This window comes from Pelophylax lessonae, assembly GCF_965119305.1.
Source record: "Pelophylax lessonae genome assembly, chromosome: 6".
Lineage (NCBI taxonomy): Eukaryota > Metazoa > Chordata > Amphibia > Anura > Ranidae > Pelophylax > Pelophylax lessonae.
Window position 1 is genome coordinate 327,804,244 of NC_138773.1, and position 12,314 is coordinate 327,816,557.

At 48.7% G+C, this 12,314-nt stretch overlaps 1 protein-coding gene across 1 annotated transcript in view; it reads left to right on the top strand.

Annotated features, from left to right (window-relative positions):
• The first annotated feature begins 7,325 nt into the window (after positions 1-7,325).
• Positions 7,326-12,314, top strand: part of LOC309557595 (protein mono-ADP-ribosyltransferase PARP14-like) — an 81,714-nt gene continuing 76,725 nt past the window's right edge. Inside the window, exons 1-2 of the mRNA XM_082260390.1 lie at positions 7,326-7,597; positions 10,322-10,443. Of these exons, the coding sequence (XP_082116516.1) occupies positions 7,408-7,597; positions 10,322-10,443 (312 nt within the window). The 5' untranslated portion in view covers positions 7,326-7,407. The remainder of the gene's footprint in view (positions 7,598-10,321; positions 10,444-12,314) is intronic.

The window sequence follows — 12,314 nt, forward strand, 5'->3', positions numbered from 1 at the left end:
TACGGATTAGGTAAGTGTAAGGGAAATGGAATCATCTTGGAATGTTCAGTTTAGCATAATGACATATCAATATATGTTTTGCAGAAGGTTAGAGTTGCCCTTTGAATTTGCAGTATATGGTTATAAATATATATTTTGCTTATAATTTCAGATATCTAGCTTGTGGTTCATGTAAGACATAATGTCACACTTGCTATAGCTTATGCCGGATATCTAGTTTGCAGTTTAGGAGATAATCATCTAAGACAGGATGTTTGTAGATTAAGATATGCAAAAGCTATGAGAGATATTCCATATATAATAATTGATAGGAATATTGTCAATATATATCATATATTTTTGCTACAATATACACATAACCTGGATTTGCAGATTGATATAGCTTGAATAACTCTTTTATACAGCAAGCAATAATTAATAATTGATAGTTAATAGGAAGATTAGTGCTATAATCTTCTTCAGCAATGAGAGATGCTTTTGCAAATGTTATGTGACCACAAATGTACAGACACTGTGGTGACAGGGCCGGCTTTTGGGGTGTGCGAGCTGTGCGGCCGCACAGGGCACCATGGGCAACAGGGGCACCGTGTGACCATCACAGCTCGCAGAAGATCAGGCCTCACAGCGGGAGGTAAGCGGCTACAGGGTCAACACAGGCCGCGGCCGCCGCTTACCTCCCGCCGTGCGGCTGTGCCTCGGTCTCCTACTGCTGCTGTCTGAGCTGTGTATTACACACAGCTCAGCCACAGAGACACCGCCGCTGACTGATCCCTCCTCCTCTCTGCAGGGACGCCAGAGGAGAGAGATCGTCAGCTCCTCCTCCTCCCTGTGTGGGGGGGCTCTGATGTAAGGGGAGCTCTCTGTGTGGGGGGGGCTCTGATGTAAGGGGGGCTCTGTGTGGGGGGGTTCTCTGATGTGGGGGGTCTCTGATTAGAGGGGGGCTCTGCGTGGGGGCTCTGATGTGGGGCGGGCTCTATGTGGGGGGCTCTGATGTAAGGGGAGCTCTGTGTGGGGGGAGCTCTGATGTAAGGGGGCTCTGTGTGGGGGGGCTCTGATGTAAGGGGGGCTCTCTGATGTGGGGGGCTCTCTGATGTGGGGGGTCTCTAAAGTGAGGGGGGCTCTGTGTGGGGGGTCTCTAATGTAAGGGGGGCTTTGTGTGGGGGGTCTCTGATGTGAGGGGGGCTCTGTGTGGGGGGGTCTCTAATGTAAGGGGGGCTTTGTGTGGGGGGGGACTCTGATGTAAGGGGGGCTTTGTGTGGTGGGGTCTCTGATGTAAGTGGGGCTCTGTGAGGGTCTCTGATGTAAGGGGGGCTAAGTTATTAGTGATCATAAAAAAGAAAAGTCAAATAAAGTGCAAAAAAAGTGCAAGAAAATGCGTGCATGTGGGGGCGCCACAGGATTAGCTCGCACAGGGCGCCTGAACACCTAAGGCCGACCCTGTGTGGTGAATGTGTTATGTTCCATCTGTTATCTGTGTCACAAATGTGACATGCTTTCATATGAACTTTTGTACTTTAATTTAACCTTTTTTTTCATGTAACTGGGTAGATTAAGTAAACACGTTAATTAATTGGATAATAGGGTAAGGGGAGGATTAAATTAATGGGAGGTATAGGGAAATATTGTGGTTTGAAGCTATATATTCTCAACGATGTATAGAAATAAACGCAGTCATTAGAACCAAGCTATTGCGTATTGGTTTTTATTGATTGTCCGGCTAGCTGAAGATTCATCCACAGGACAAACCAAGGGTGCACCCAAACTCGGGATCCTCACAGGTGGTACCAGAAGTGGGGTTTGTGAATACTTCTTATCAAACCCATAGATTGTGGTGCCCACTTTTTCAAAGAGATTCTAAACGCATTGTAAGGGTATTTTAAAGTATTTATGTATTAAGTATTTATTGTGCTTGCTCAAGCTTATCACTAACATAACGTCTCATTCATCAGCTGAGATAATGATAATGGTTTTGCTATCATTGGGAATATATTTTCTCCTGAATGCATATGAGAACAAACCCAGCAATCTCCCTTTCCCTGTGATTGTTGTATATCATATTCATGCATCAGCAGAAAATGATGGGGAATTCTATTCATATCTTGGAAACCTTGAGGATGTACATTCCCTAGAATCGATGGAAAGGGATCTATGAACTCCTGTATTGCTAAATTCAAATGTTTTGCTATTTGTTCTGTCTCTCTAAAGTTTGGTTTGGGGAGAATATCTTTCTTATCAGACTGAGGAATTAATCGCTTAAACTCCTGTACCTTCCTTCTGGTGGCTGTATCAGTTCAGTCAGACACAAGGAGATATTCTGGGGCGAGGCCCTAATGATATGGCTGCTATTTTACATGGCCCTCCTTGTTTCTGGTCTCCTTACTGTAAGGGTTAAGGGTTATTTGTTGAAGGTTAGGTTAAGGTTAGGTGTTAGGTTAGGGTTAGGATTAGGGGTTACATTAGGGAATATGTAAGGGGTTATGTGTTAGGTTAGGGTTAGGGGTTAGATTGGGGTTAGGGGTTAGGTTAGGGTTAGGGGTTAGGTTAGGGGTTAGGTTAGGTGTTAGGAGTTAGGTTAGGGGTTGGGATTAGGGTTGGGCATTAGGTTAGGGTTAGGATTAGGATTTAGATTAGGGTTAGGGGTTATGTGTTAGGGGTTAAATTAGGGTTAGGATTAGGGGTTAGGTTAGGGTTAGGGGTTATGTGTTAGGGGTTAGGTTAGGGTTAGGATTAGGGGTTAGGTTAAGGTTAGGGGTTATTTTTTAGGGGTTAGGTTATGGTGAGGGTTTAGATTAGGGGCTAGGTTTGGGTGAGGGGTTAAATTAGAGGTTAGGTTAGGGTTAGGTGTTGGGTTAGGATTAGGGGTTAAGGTAGGGTTAGGGGTTATGTGTTAGGGGGTAGCTTAGGGTGAGAGGTTAGGTTAGGGGTTAGATTAGGTTTTGGGGTTATGTGTTAGGGGTTGGGTTAGAATGAGGAGTTAGGTTAGGGGTTAGGGATTAGGTTAGGGTGAGGGGTTAGGTTATGGGTTAGGTTAGGGTCAGGGGTTAGGTTATGGGCTAGTTTAGGGTGAGGGGTTAAGTTAGGGTTAGGGGTTAGGTTAGGGTTATGGGTTATGTGTTAGGGGTTAGGTTAGGGTTAGGGGTTAGGTTAGGTGTTAGGCGTTAGGTTAGGGGTTGGGATTAGGGTTGGGCATTAGGTTAGGGTTAGGATTAGGATTTAGATTAGGGTTAGGGGTTATGTGTTAGGGGTTAAGTTAGGGTTAGGATTAGGGGTTAGGTTGGGGTTAGGGGTTATGTGTTAGGGGTTAGGTTAGGGTTAGGATTAGGGGTTAGCTTAAGGTTAGGGGTTATTTTTTAGGGGTTAGGTTATGGTGAGGGTTTAGATTAGGGGCTAGGTTTGGGTGAGGGGTTAAGTTAGAGGTTAGGTTAGGGTTAGGTGTTGGGTTAGGATTAGGGGTTAAGGTAGGGTTAGGGGTTATGTGTTAGGGGTTAGCTTAGGGTGAGAGGTTAGGTTAGGGGTTAGATTAGGTTTTGGGGTTATGTGTTAGGGGTTGGGTTAGAATGAGGAGTTAGGTTAGGGGTTAGGGATTAGGTTAGGGTGAGGGGTTAGGTTATGGGTTAGGTTAGGGTCAGGGGTTAGGTTATGGGCTAGTTTAGGGTGAGGGGTTAGGTTAGGGTTAGGGGTTAGGTTAGGGTTATGGGTTATGTGTTAGGGGTTAGGTTAGGGTTAGGGGTTAGGTTAGGTGTTAGGCGTTAGGTTAGGGGTTGGGATTAGGGTTGGGCATTAGGTTAGGGTTAGGATTAGGATTTAGATTAGGGTTAGGGGTTATGTGTTAGGGGTTAAGTTAGGGTTAGGATTAGGGGTTAGGTTAGGGTTAGGGGTTATGTGTTAGGGGTTAGGGTTAGGGGTTAGGTTAGGGTTAGGATTAGGGGTTAGGTTAAGGTTAGGGGTTATTTTTTAGGGCTTAGGTTATGGTGAGGGTTTAGATTAGGGGCTAGGTTTGGGTGAGGGGTTAAGTTAGAGGTTAGGTTAGGGTTAGGTGTTAGGTTAGGATTAGGGGTTAAGGTAGGGTTAGGGGTTATGTGTTAGGGGTTAGCTTAAGGTGAGAGGTTAGGTCAGGGGTTAGATTAGGGTTTGGGGTTATGTGTTAGGGGTTGGGTTAGGATGAGGAGACAGGTGAGAGATAAGGGCTCTTTTGGTCTTTTAGACCCCTGATGTCTCATTAAAGAGAACCTGTCACCATAAAAATCATCACATGGGGACTTCTTGCCCCCTACATGATGGAAAATAAAGCTTGGTGAAAAAAATTAATATAAAAAGTATAAAAAATGTAAAGTTACACCCAAGAATTTTAAAACACTCCCAAAACTTTTTGCGCCCCCACATACATACATATAGAAATGTACATTTATGGATTGGGGGCAGGGGCCCATGGTGCAGCGCCCCCCCCCCCCCACACACTTTCCCTCTTCCCAGCCTTCTCCTGACCCCCATTTATGGCTGAAGCTCCACTCCAGGTACTCTCTACTCCCCGCCCGAATCTGGAGTGAGATCAATAATTCTCGCATTATTCTCAGCTATCTCTAACCTGATGACCTGTAGGGACTTTTATATACGGTACTGAAATATACGGTACTGACGTTTGTCGCCATGTAACGGGAGCTCGCAGTTTTAATGTTTGGGGGGGGAATCCACCCCCCCCCCCCAGCGAGAACAAAGGACGGCCAGGCAGCAGGCAAATCCACCATCCCCCCCCCACCCAGCGAAAAGGAAGGCCGGCTGGTTGGCAGGCTGGCAAATACACCACCCCCCCCCAGCGGGACGGACGGCCGGCCAGCAGGCAAATCCACCCCCCCTCCCCAGCGGGACGGACGGACAGCCAGCGTTCTTACCTCCTCTGGCCGTGCGTCTCCTCCCTCTTCCTGACCAATGGCCAGTAAAATCGCTTCTCTTTTCAGCCAATCAGGAAAGGGGTCACAGAACCCACTTCCCGATTGGCTGGGAGGAGAATCAGTGTGATAAATGTGATAATAGTGAATATTAATTCGCTATTGTCACACAACTGGGTGGGCTCACTGCGCCCCGAAAAAGCCTATTAGAGCCCCTGGCTCTAATCAGGTGCTTAAAAAAAAAACCCATTGGGGCCGGATGCATGGATGGGGGGCGGCGCCCCTGCGCCCCCAATGGACGGACCGCCACTGCCAGGAGCACATGTGCTGCGGGGTCTTTGGCTGGAGAGCAGAGTCCCAGAGGGAGGGGGTAGCTGCCTCCTCCTCTGTAGCAGTGGCATGCGGTCGCAGGAGGTCGTCCTGAAGGCCAGAGGAATGGATGAGAGGAGCTGAACCCAGAGATTCAGGAGAGCTGACTGAGGGGGAGACACTGGAGATCCTGGGACCACAGTATCATGAGTACAGGGACTCGTGTCAAGGGGCCTGACCTGAGGGGGGCCACCTCTAAGTGTAGGATAGTCAGTGGACGGGTGTCAGCAGTGAAGAAGAAAGAGGGTGCTAGTGAGAGTGTCCTGAAGATAATTGCTAGTTCACAAAGTCGTCTTAGGAAAAGAGACTAAATTCCCAATTCCCCCATAGTGGCAGGAGGAATCAACAGCCTGGCTGTACCTGAAGATAGGAGTCCTCAACCACTTGTGCATAGGTAATTTGGAGTATCCCACTATTCCCTTCTCCTAATTTATAATAAACACAAAACAACCAACCTTACGGGGGCAGTGCTGCAACTATTTTATTCTCCAGGGTGTCTGCCTTCAGAAAATATATCATGTTTGGGGGTTCTATGTAATGTTTTTAACCCATTCCCGCCCGTCATATAGCAAAATGACGGCCGCAAGAGGTTGCTCTATCCTGGCTGGGTGTAATATGACGTCCAACAGGATAGACAACTCTGCGCGACCCCGGGGGGGCACGCAAAGCGGCGATCGGTGGTGCGGTGGTCACTCGGACACACTGCATCTCTGATTCCGGTAAAGAGCCTATGATGTAGGCTCTTTACCATGTGACCAGCTGTGTCCAATCACAGCTGGTCACATAGTAAAGAGGAAGTGCCGTTGATCGGCTTTACTCAGTTCGTGCTGACAGGCGCGAGTAGAGGAGAGCCGATTGGCGGATCTCCTGACGGGTGGGGGGGGGATTTCTGTGCTGCTAATCAGAGCATTGATTACCAGTGCAGACCCTTGGGAGATGCCACTAGAGCCATCAGGGATTGCCCACCCGTGGCCACCAGGGATGCCAATCACTGCTCAGGGAGCCTGGCAGTGCCCTCCTCATCGGTGCTGCCCATCATTGCCATCTATCAGTGCTGCCCACCACTGCCCATTATTGCCATCTATCAGTGCCGCCCTCCAGTGCCAATCATTGCCCATCAGTGCTGCCTATTAGTGCCCATCAGTGCCCCCTATCAGTGCCCATCATTGCCCATCAGTGCTGCCTATTAGTGCCCATCAGTGCCCCCTATCAGTGCCCATCAATGCTCATCAGTGCCGCCTATCAGTGGCCATCAGTGACCATCAGTGCCGCCTATCAGTGCCCACCAATACTGCATATCACTGCCACATATCAGTGCCACCCATCAGTGCTGCATATTAGTGCCTCATCATCAGTGCCTCATCATCAGCGCCTCCTCATCAGGGCCTGTCAGTGCGGCCTCATCAGTGCTCGTCAGTGCAGGAAAAAACTTATCTATTTACAAAATTTTATAACATAAACAAAAAAAACTTTTTTTTTTTTCAAACTTTTCGGTCTTTTTTTATTTATTTGTTTAGCAAAAAATAAAAAAAAACTTGCGGTGATCAAATACCACCAAAAGAAAGTTATATTTGTGGGGAAAAAATTACATAAATTTGGTTTAGGTACAGTGTTGCATGACTGCGCAATTGTCATTCAAAATGCAACAGCGTTAAAAGCTGAAAATTGGCCTGGGCAGGAAGGGGGTGAAAGTTCCCTGTAAGGCAAAAACAGCCTTGGCAGTGAAAGGGTTAAAGCCATTTTCCCATTACTCTTCCTTCATTCTGGATTTGGAAATGTAAAAATGTAACAAATTTAGAAATCAGAGAAAAGATTCAACATTGTAACACTTTTTATTGATAAATAGTGAATTGTTTATACATCAGACTAAAAAGAGGGACAAATAAGGAGGAATGAGGGATGGGGGGCTTTATCAGGGACCCCCCCCCCCCCCAGATCCGGGCCAGTCGGGACAAGGCTGACATACGGCACCGAGGCGTGTCACAGAAACCTCCAGATATAGCTGTATATATCAGAAGTCATGGGAGAGGAGGGGGCGGAGCCACAGAAAGTAATGAGAAATGAAAGTGAAAGAGAATATTTCAGACTTTTCCAGCAGTGAGACGGGCCCTACACACCCTGCCCCCACCTCACTGCCCCAGGCCCCTTCACCATGGGGGACACCCAGTACCCCTACCCTGTGGCCCTCCACTGGAAGGAGGACTCAGAGAAGCTGAAGAAACTAAAAAATAAACTTCTGGTGTATTTCCAGAAGAGGAGCGAATCCAATGGAGGAGAATGTGAGATCCGAGACACCGACTGCAGCCGGGGCCACATCCTCATACACTTCAAGGAGGAGAGAGGTAGGTACTGGGGGGATGGGAGAGGGGGGTTCTTATATAGTATAAGAGGACTGGAGGGGGTCCTCATACACTACAAGGAGGAGACAGGTAAGTACTGAGGACTGGAGGGGATCCTCATACACTACAAGGAGGAGGCAGGTAAGTACTGAGGACTGGAGGGGGAACCTCATACACTACAAGGAGGAGGCAGGTAAGTACTGAGGACTGGAGGGAGATCCTCATACACTACAAGTAGGAGGCAGGTAAGTACTGAGGACTGGAGGGGATCCTCATACACTACAAGGAGGAGGCAGGTAAGTACTGAGGACTGGAGGGAGATCCTCATACACTACAAGGAGGAGGCAGGTAAGTACTGAGGACTGGAGGGGGAACCTCATACACTACAAGGAGGAGGCAGGTAAGCACTGAGGACTGGAGGGAGATCCTCATACACTACAAGGAGGAGGCAGGTAAGTACTGAGGACTGGAGGGGATCCTCATACACTACAAGGAGGAGGCAGGTAAGCACTGAGGACTGGAGGGAGATCCTCATACACTACAAGGAGGAGGCAGGTAAGTACTGAGGACTGGAGGGGTCCTCATACACTACAAGGAGGAGGCAGGTAAGTACTGAGGACTGGAGGGGGATCCTCATACACTACAAGGAGGAGGCAGGTAAGTGCTGAGGACTGGAGGGAGATCCTCATACACTACAAGGAGGAGGCAGGTAAGTACTGAGGAATGGAGGGGATCCTCATACACTACAAGGAGGAGGCAGGTAAGTGCTGAGGACTGGAGGGAGATCCTCATACACTACAAGGAGGAGGCAGGTAAGCACTGAGGACTGGAGGGAGATCCTCATACACTACAAGGAGGAGGCAGGTAAGTACTGAGGACTGGAGGGGTCCTCATACACTACAAGGAGGAGGCAGGTAAGTACTGAGGACTGGAGGGGGATCCTCATACACTACAAGGAGGAGGCAGGTAAGTACTGAGGACTGGAGGGGATCCTCATACACTACAAGGAGGAGGAGGCAGGTAAGTGCTAAGGATGGGGGGAAGGGCAGCTAATGTGTCTCCTTTCACTTACTATAAATTCTATTCCGGGAAGAAATCGAAGTGTTGTCACCTTGGATTGGATTTCTGCAGGAATTGGGGGGGGGGGGGAGTACAGTTGGATATCTGACCTGTACGTGTAATGAGAGGTCATGTGGTTTTTAAAGGACCACTCCGCCCTTTTATTGATGCGCAGTATATACCCTCCTCACTCCGGGGTAGCGAGGACATTTTTGCAATGCTTTGTAATGTGTTTTCGATACTCCTCCATGCTTCATGCATTTGTTTTCTGTAGGAGGAGGAGACTGGTTGTTAAATACAAAAACGCACCAAAAAAGACATGTACATGCGTTTTTCATGCTCTCCGATTGACGTCTATGGGGCCAAAATCGCACCTTCCAAAGAAGCACCACCAAAAGTAGGGCCCCCACCTCTTCCAAAAACGCACTGCAGGAAGATGCATCGATGCAAACAAGCTTCTGTTAAATGGATCGTTGTGTGTTGTAGCACTTCAGCAAATGCGCTACAAATCGCCAAGCCCATAGCTGCGTTCACACCTCCGTGACGCAACGCTTTTTTTTGTGTGTTTGTCGCTCAACAGCGTACGGCAGCCCATTCACTTGCATGACTTCCCTACATGTGACAAACGCACCAAAGTATCTCCTGCACATTTTTTGGGCTGTGAGCTAAGTGCGTTTTTGCAAGTCTACCCATGTTTGGGGTGAGGTTAGGAAGAATTGCGTATTTTGGTGTGTATTTCACGTGTTTCGGGGTACACAAAGGTGTGAATGCAGCCTGAGGACAGGAAGTCTCCAATATGTGGGATTCTTCTTCTCGGGTTTGGATACAATTTTTAGATATTTTTGCTTCTCAGGTTTGGATACAATTTTAAGACATTTTGTTCTTGGATTTGGATACAAATTTTAGTCATTTTTGGTTCTTGCGTTTGATACAATTTTTAGACATTTTTGGCTCTCGGGTTTGGAAACCATTTTTTGGACATTTTTGGCTCTCGGGTTTGGAAACCATTTTTAGACATTTTTGGTTCTCGGGTTTGGATACAATTTTTAGACATTTTTGGTTCTCGGGGTTTGGATACAATTTTTAGACATTTTTGGTTCTCGGGTTTGGATACAATTGTTAGACTTTTTTGGTTCTCGGGGTTTGGATACAATTTTTAGACATTTTTGGTTCTCGGGTTTGGATACAATTTTTAGACTTTTTTGGTTCTTGGGTTTGGATACAATTTTTAGACATTTTTGGCTCTCGGGTTTGGAAACCATTTTTAGACATTTTTGGCTCTCGGGTTTGGAAACCATTTTTAGACATTTTTGGCTCTCGGGTTTGGAAACCATTTTTAGACATTTTTGGCTCTCGGGTTTGGAAACCATTTTTGGCTCTCGGGTTTGGAAACCATTTTTAGACATTTTTGGCTCTCGGGTTTGGAAACCATTTTTAGACATTTTTGGTTCTCGGGTTTGGAAACCATTTTTAGACATTTTTGGGCCTCGGGTTTGGATACAATTTTTAGACATTTTTGGTTCTCGGGTTTGGATACAATTTTTAGACATTTTTAGTTCTCGGGTTTGGATACAATGTTAGTTTCTCTTCTGTATTTTCAGTTTCCTGGAAAGTGGCAGCTGAATTTCTTCATTCCACATTCCTGACCTCATTCTCCTCATATTACAGATCGGGACGGGGTGCTGCAGAAAGACTCCCATGAAATGAAATTACCGGGAGGGAAGAAGATGAAGCTGGACATTCGAACTGCGGGGGCGGATGGCGGCGGGAGGCCTGAGGAACCACCAGCGGTAAGTTTGACTTGGGCTGAGTAAGGCTTGAGAAGTGCTTATATTTGACTTGGTGTCAGCCTGTTGCCATTCCTGTACAGCAGAGCTCAGACTGGGAGAGAAATAGAAGGAGCCAATCAGGTGCGCTGTAGTGCTCATGTGCCAACAAGGAACATACGGATAGGAGGAGAGAACAGTATGACAGAGAGATGAGCTCATCACTGAGCTGCTTCTCATTTCACTGTCCAGTCACAGGCTGGGGGAGGGACAAGCACAGTAGAGCATGCATGGCAGAGCAGGCACTGTGATACCCTCAGCATAGTGGGCACTGTGATACACCCAGTGAGTGGGCACTGTAATACCCCCAGCACAGGGGGAGATGTGATACACCCAGCACAGCAGGCAATGTGATACCCCCAGCACAACGGGCACTGTGATACACCCAGTATAGCAGGCACTGTGATACACCCAGTACAACGGGCACTGTGATACACCCAGCACAGCAGGCACTGTGATACCCCCAGCACAACGGGCACTGTGATACACCCAGCACAACAGGCACTGTGATACACCCAGCACAACGGGCACTGTGATACCTCCAGCACACCGGGCACTGTGATACCCCCAGCACACCGGGCATTGTGATACCCCTAGCACAGCGGGCACTGTGATACACCCAGAACAGCGGGCACTGAGATACCCCCAGCACAGCGGTCACTGTGATACCCACAGCACAGCAGATACTGTGATACCCCCAGCACAGCAGGCACTGTGATACCCCCAGAACAGCAGTCACTGTGGTACCCCCAGCACAGCGGGCACTGTGATACACCCAGCACAGTGGGCACCGAGTCACCCCCAGCACAGCGGGCACTGTGATAAACCCAGCACAGAGGGCTCTGTAATACTCCCAGCACAGCAGGCACTGTGATACCCCCAGCACAGCAGGCACTGTGATACCCCCAGCACAGCAGGCACTGTAATACTCCCAGCACAGGGGGCACTGTAATACCCCTAGCACAGCAGGCACTGTGATACACCCAGCACAGCGGGCACTGTGATAAACCCAGCACAGGGGGCACTGTATTACTCCCAGCACAGCAGGCACTGTGATACCCCCAGCACAGCAGGCACTGTGATACCCCCAGCACAGCAGGCACTGTGATACCCCCAGCACAGCAGGCACTGTGATACCCCCAGCACAGCAGATACTGTGATACCTCCAGCACAGCGGTCACTGTGATACCTCCAGCACACCAGGCATTGTGTCACCCCCAGCACAGCAGTTACTGTAATATCCCTAGCACAGCGGGCATTGTGATACACCCAGCACAGCGGGCACTGTGATAAACCCAGCACAGGGGGCACTGTAATACTCCCAGCACAGCAGGCACCTTGATACCCCCAGCACAGCAGGCACTGTGATACCCCCAGCACAGCAGGCAATGTGGTACCCCCAGCACAGCGGGCATTGTGATACACCCAACATTGTGGGCATTGTGATACACCCAGCACAGCGGGCACTGAGTCACCCCCAGCACAGCAGGCACTGTGATACCCCCAGCACAGCAGGCACTGTAATACTCCCAGCACAGGGGGCACTGTAATACCCCTAGCACAGCAGGCACTGTGATACCCCCAGCACAGCAGGCACTGTGATACCCCCAACACAGCAGGCACTGTAATACCCCCAGCACAGGGGGCACTGTAATACCCCTAGCACAGCAGGCACTGTGATACACCCAGCACGGCAGGCACTGTGATAAACCCAGCACAGGGGGCACTGTATTACTCCCAGCACAGTAGGCACTGTGATACCCCCAGCACAGCAGGCAATGTGATACCCCCAGCACAGCAGGCAATGTGATACCCCCAGCACAGCAGGGGGTATC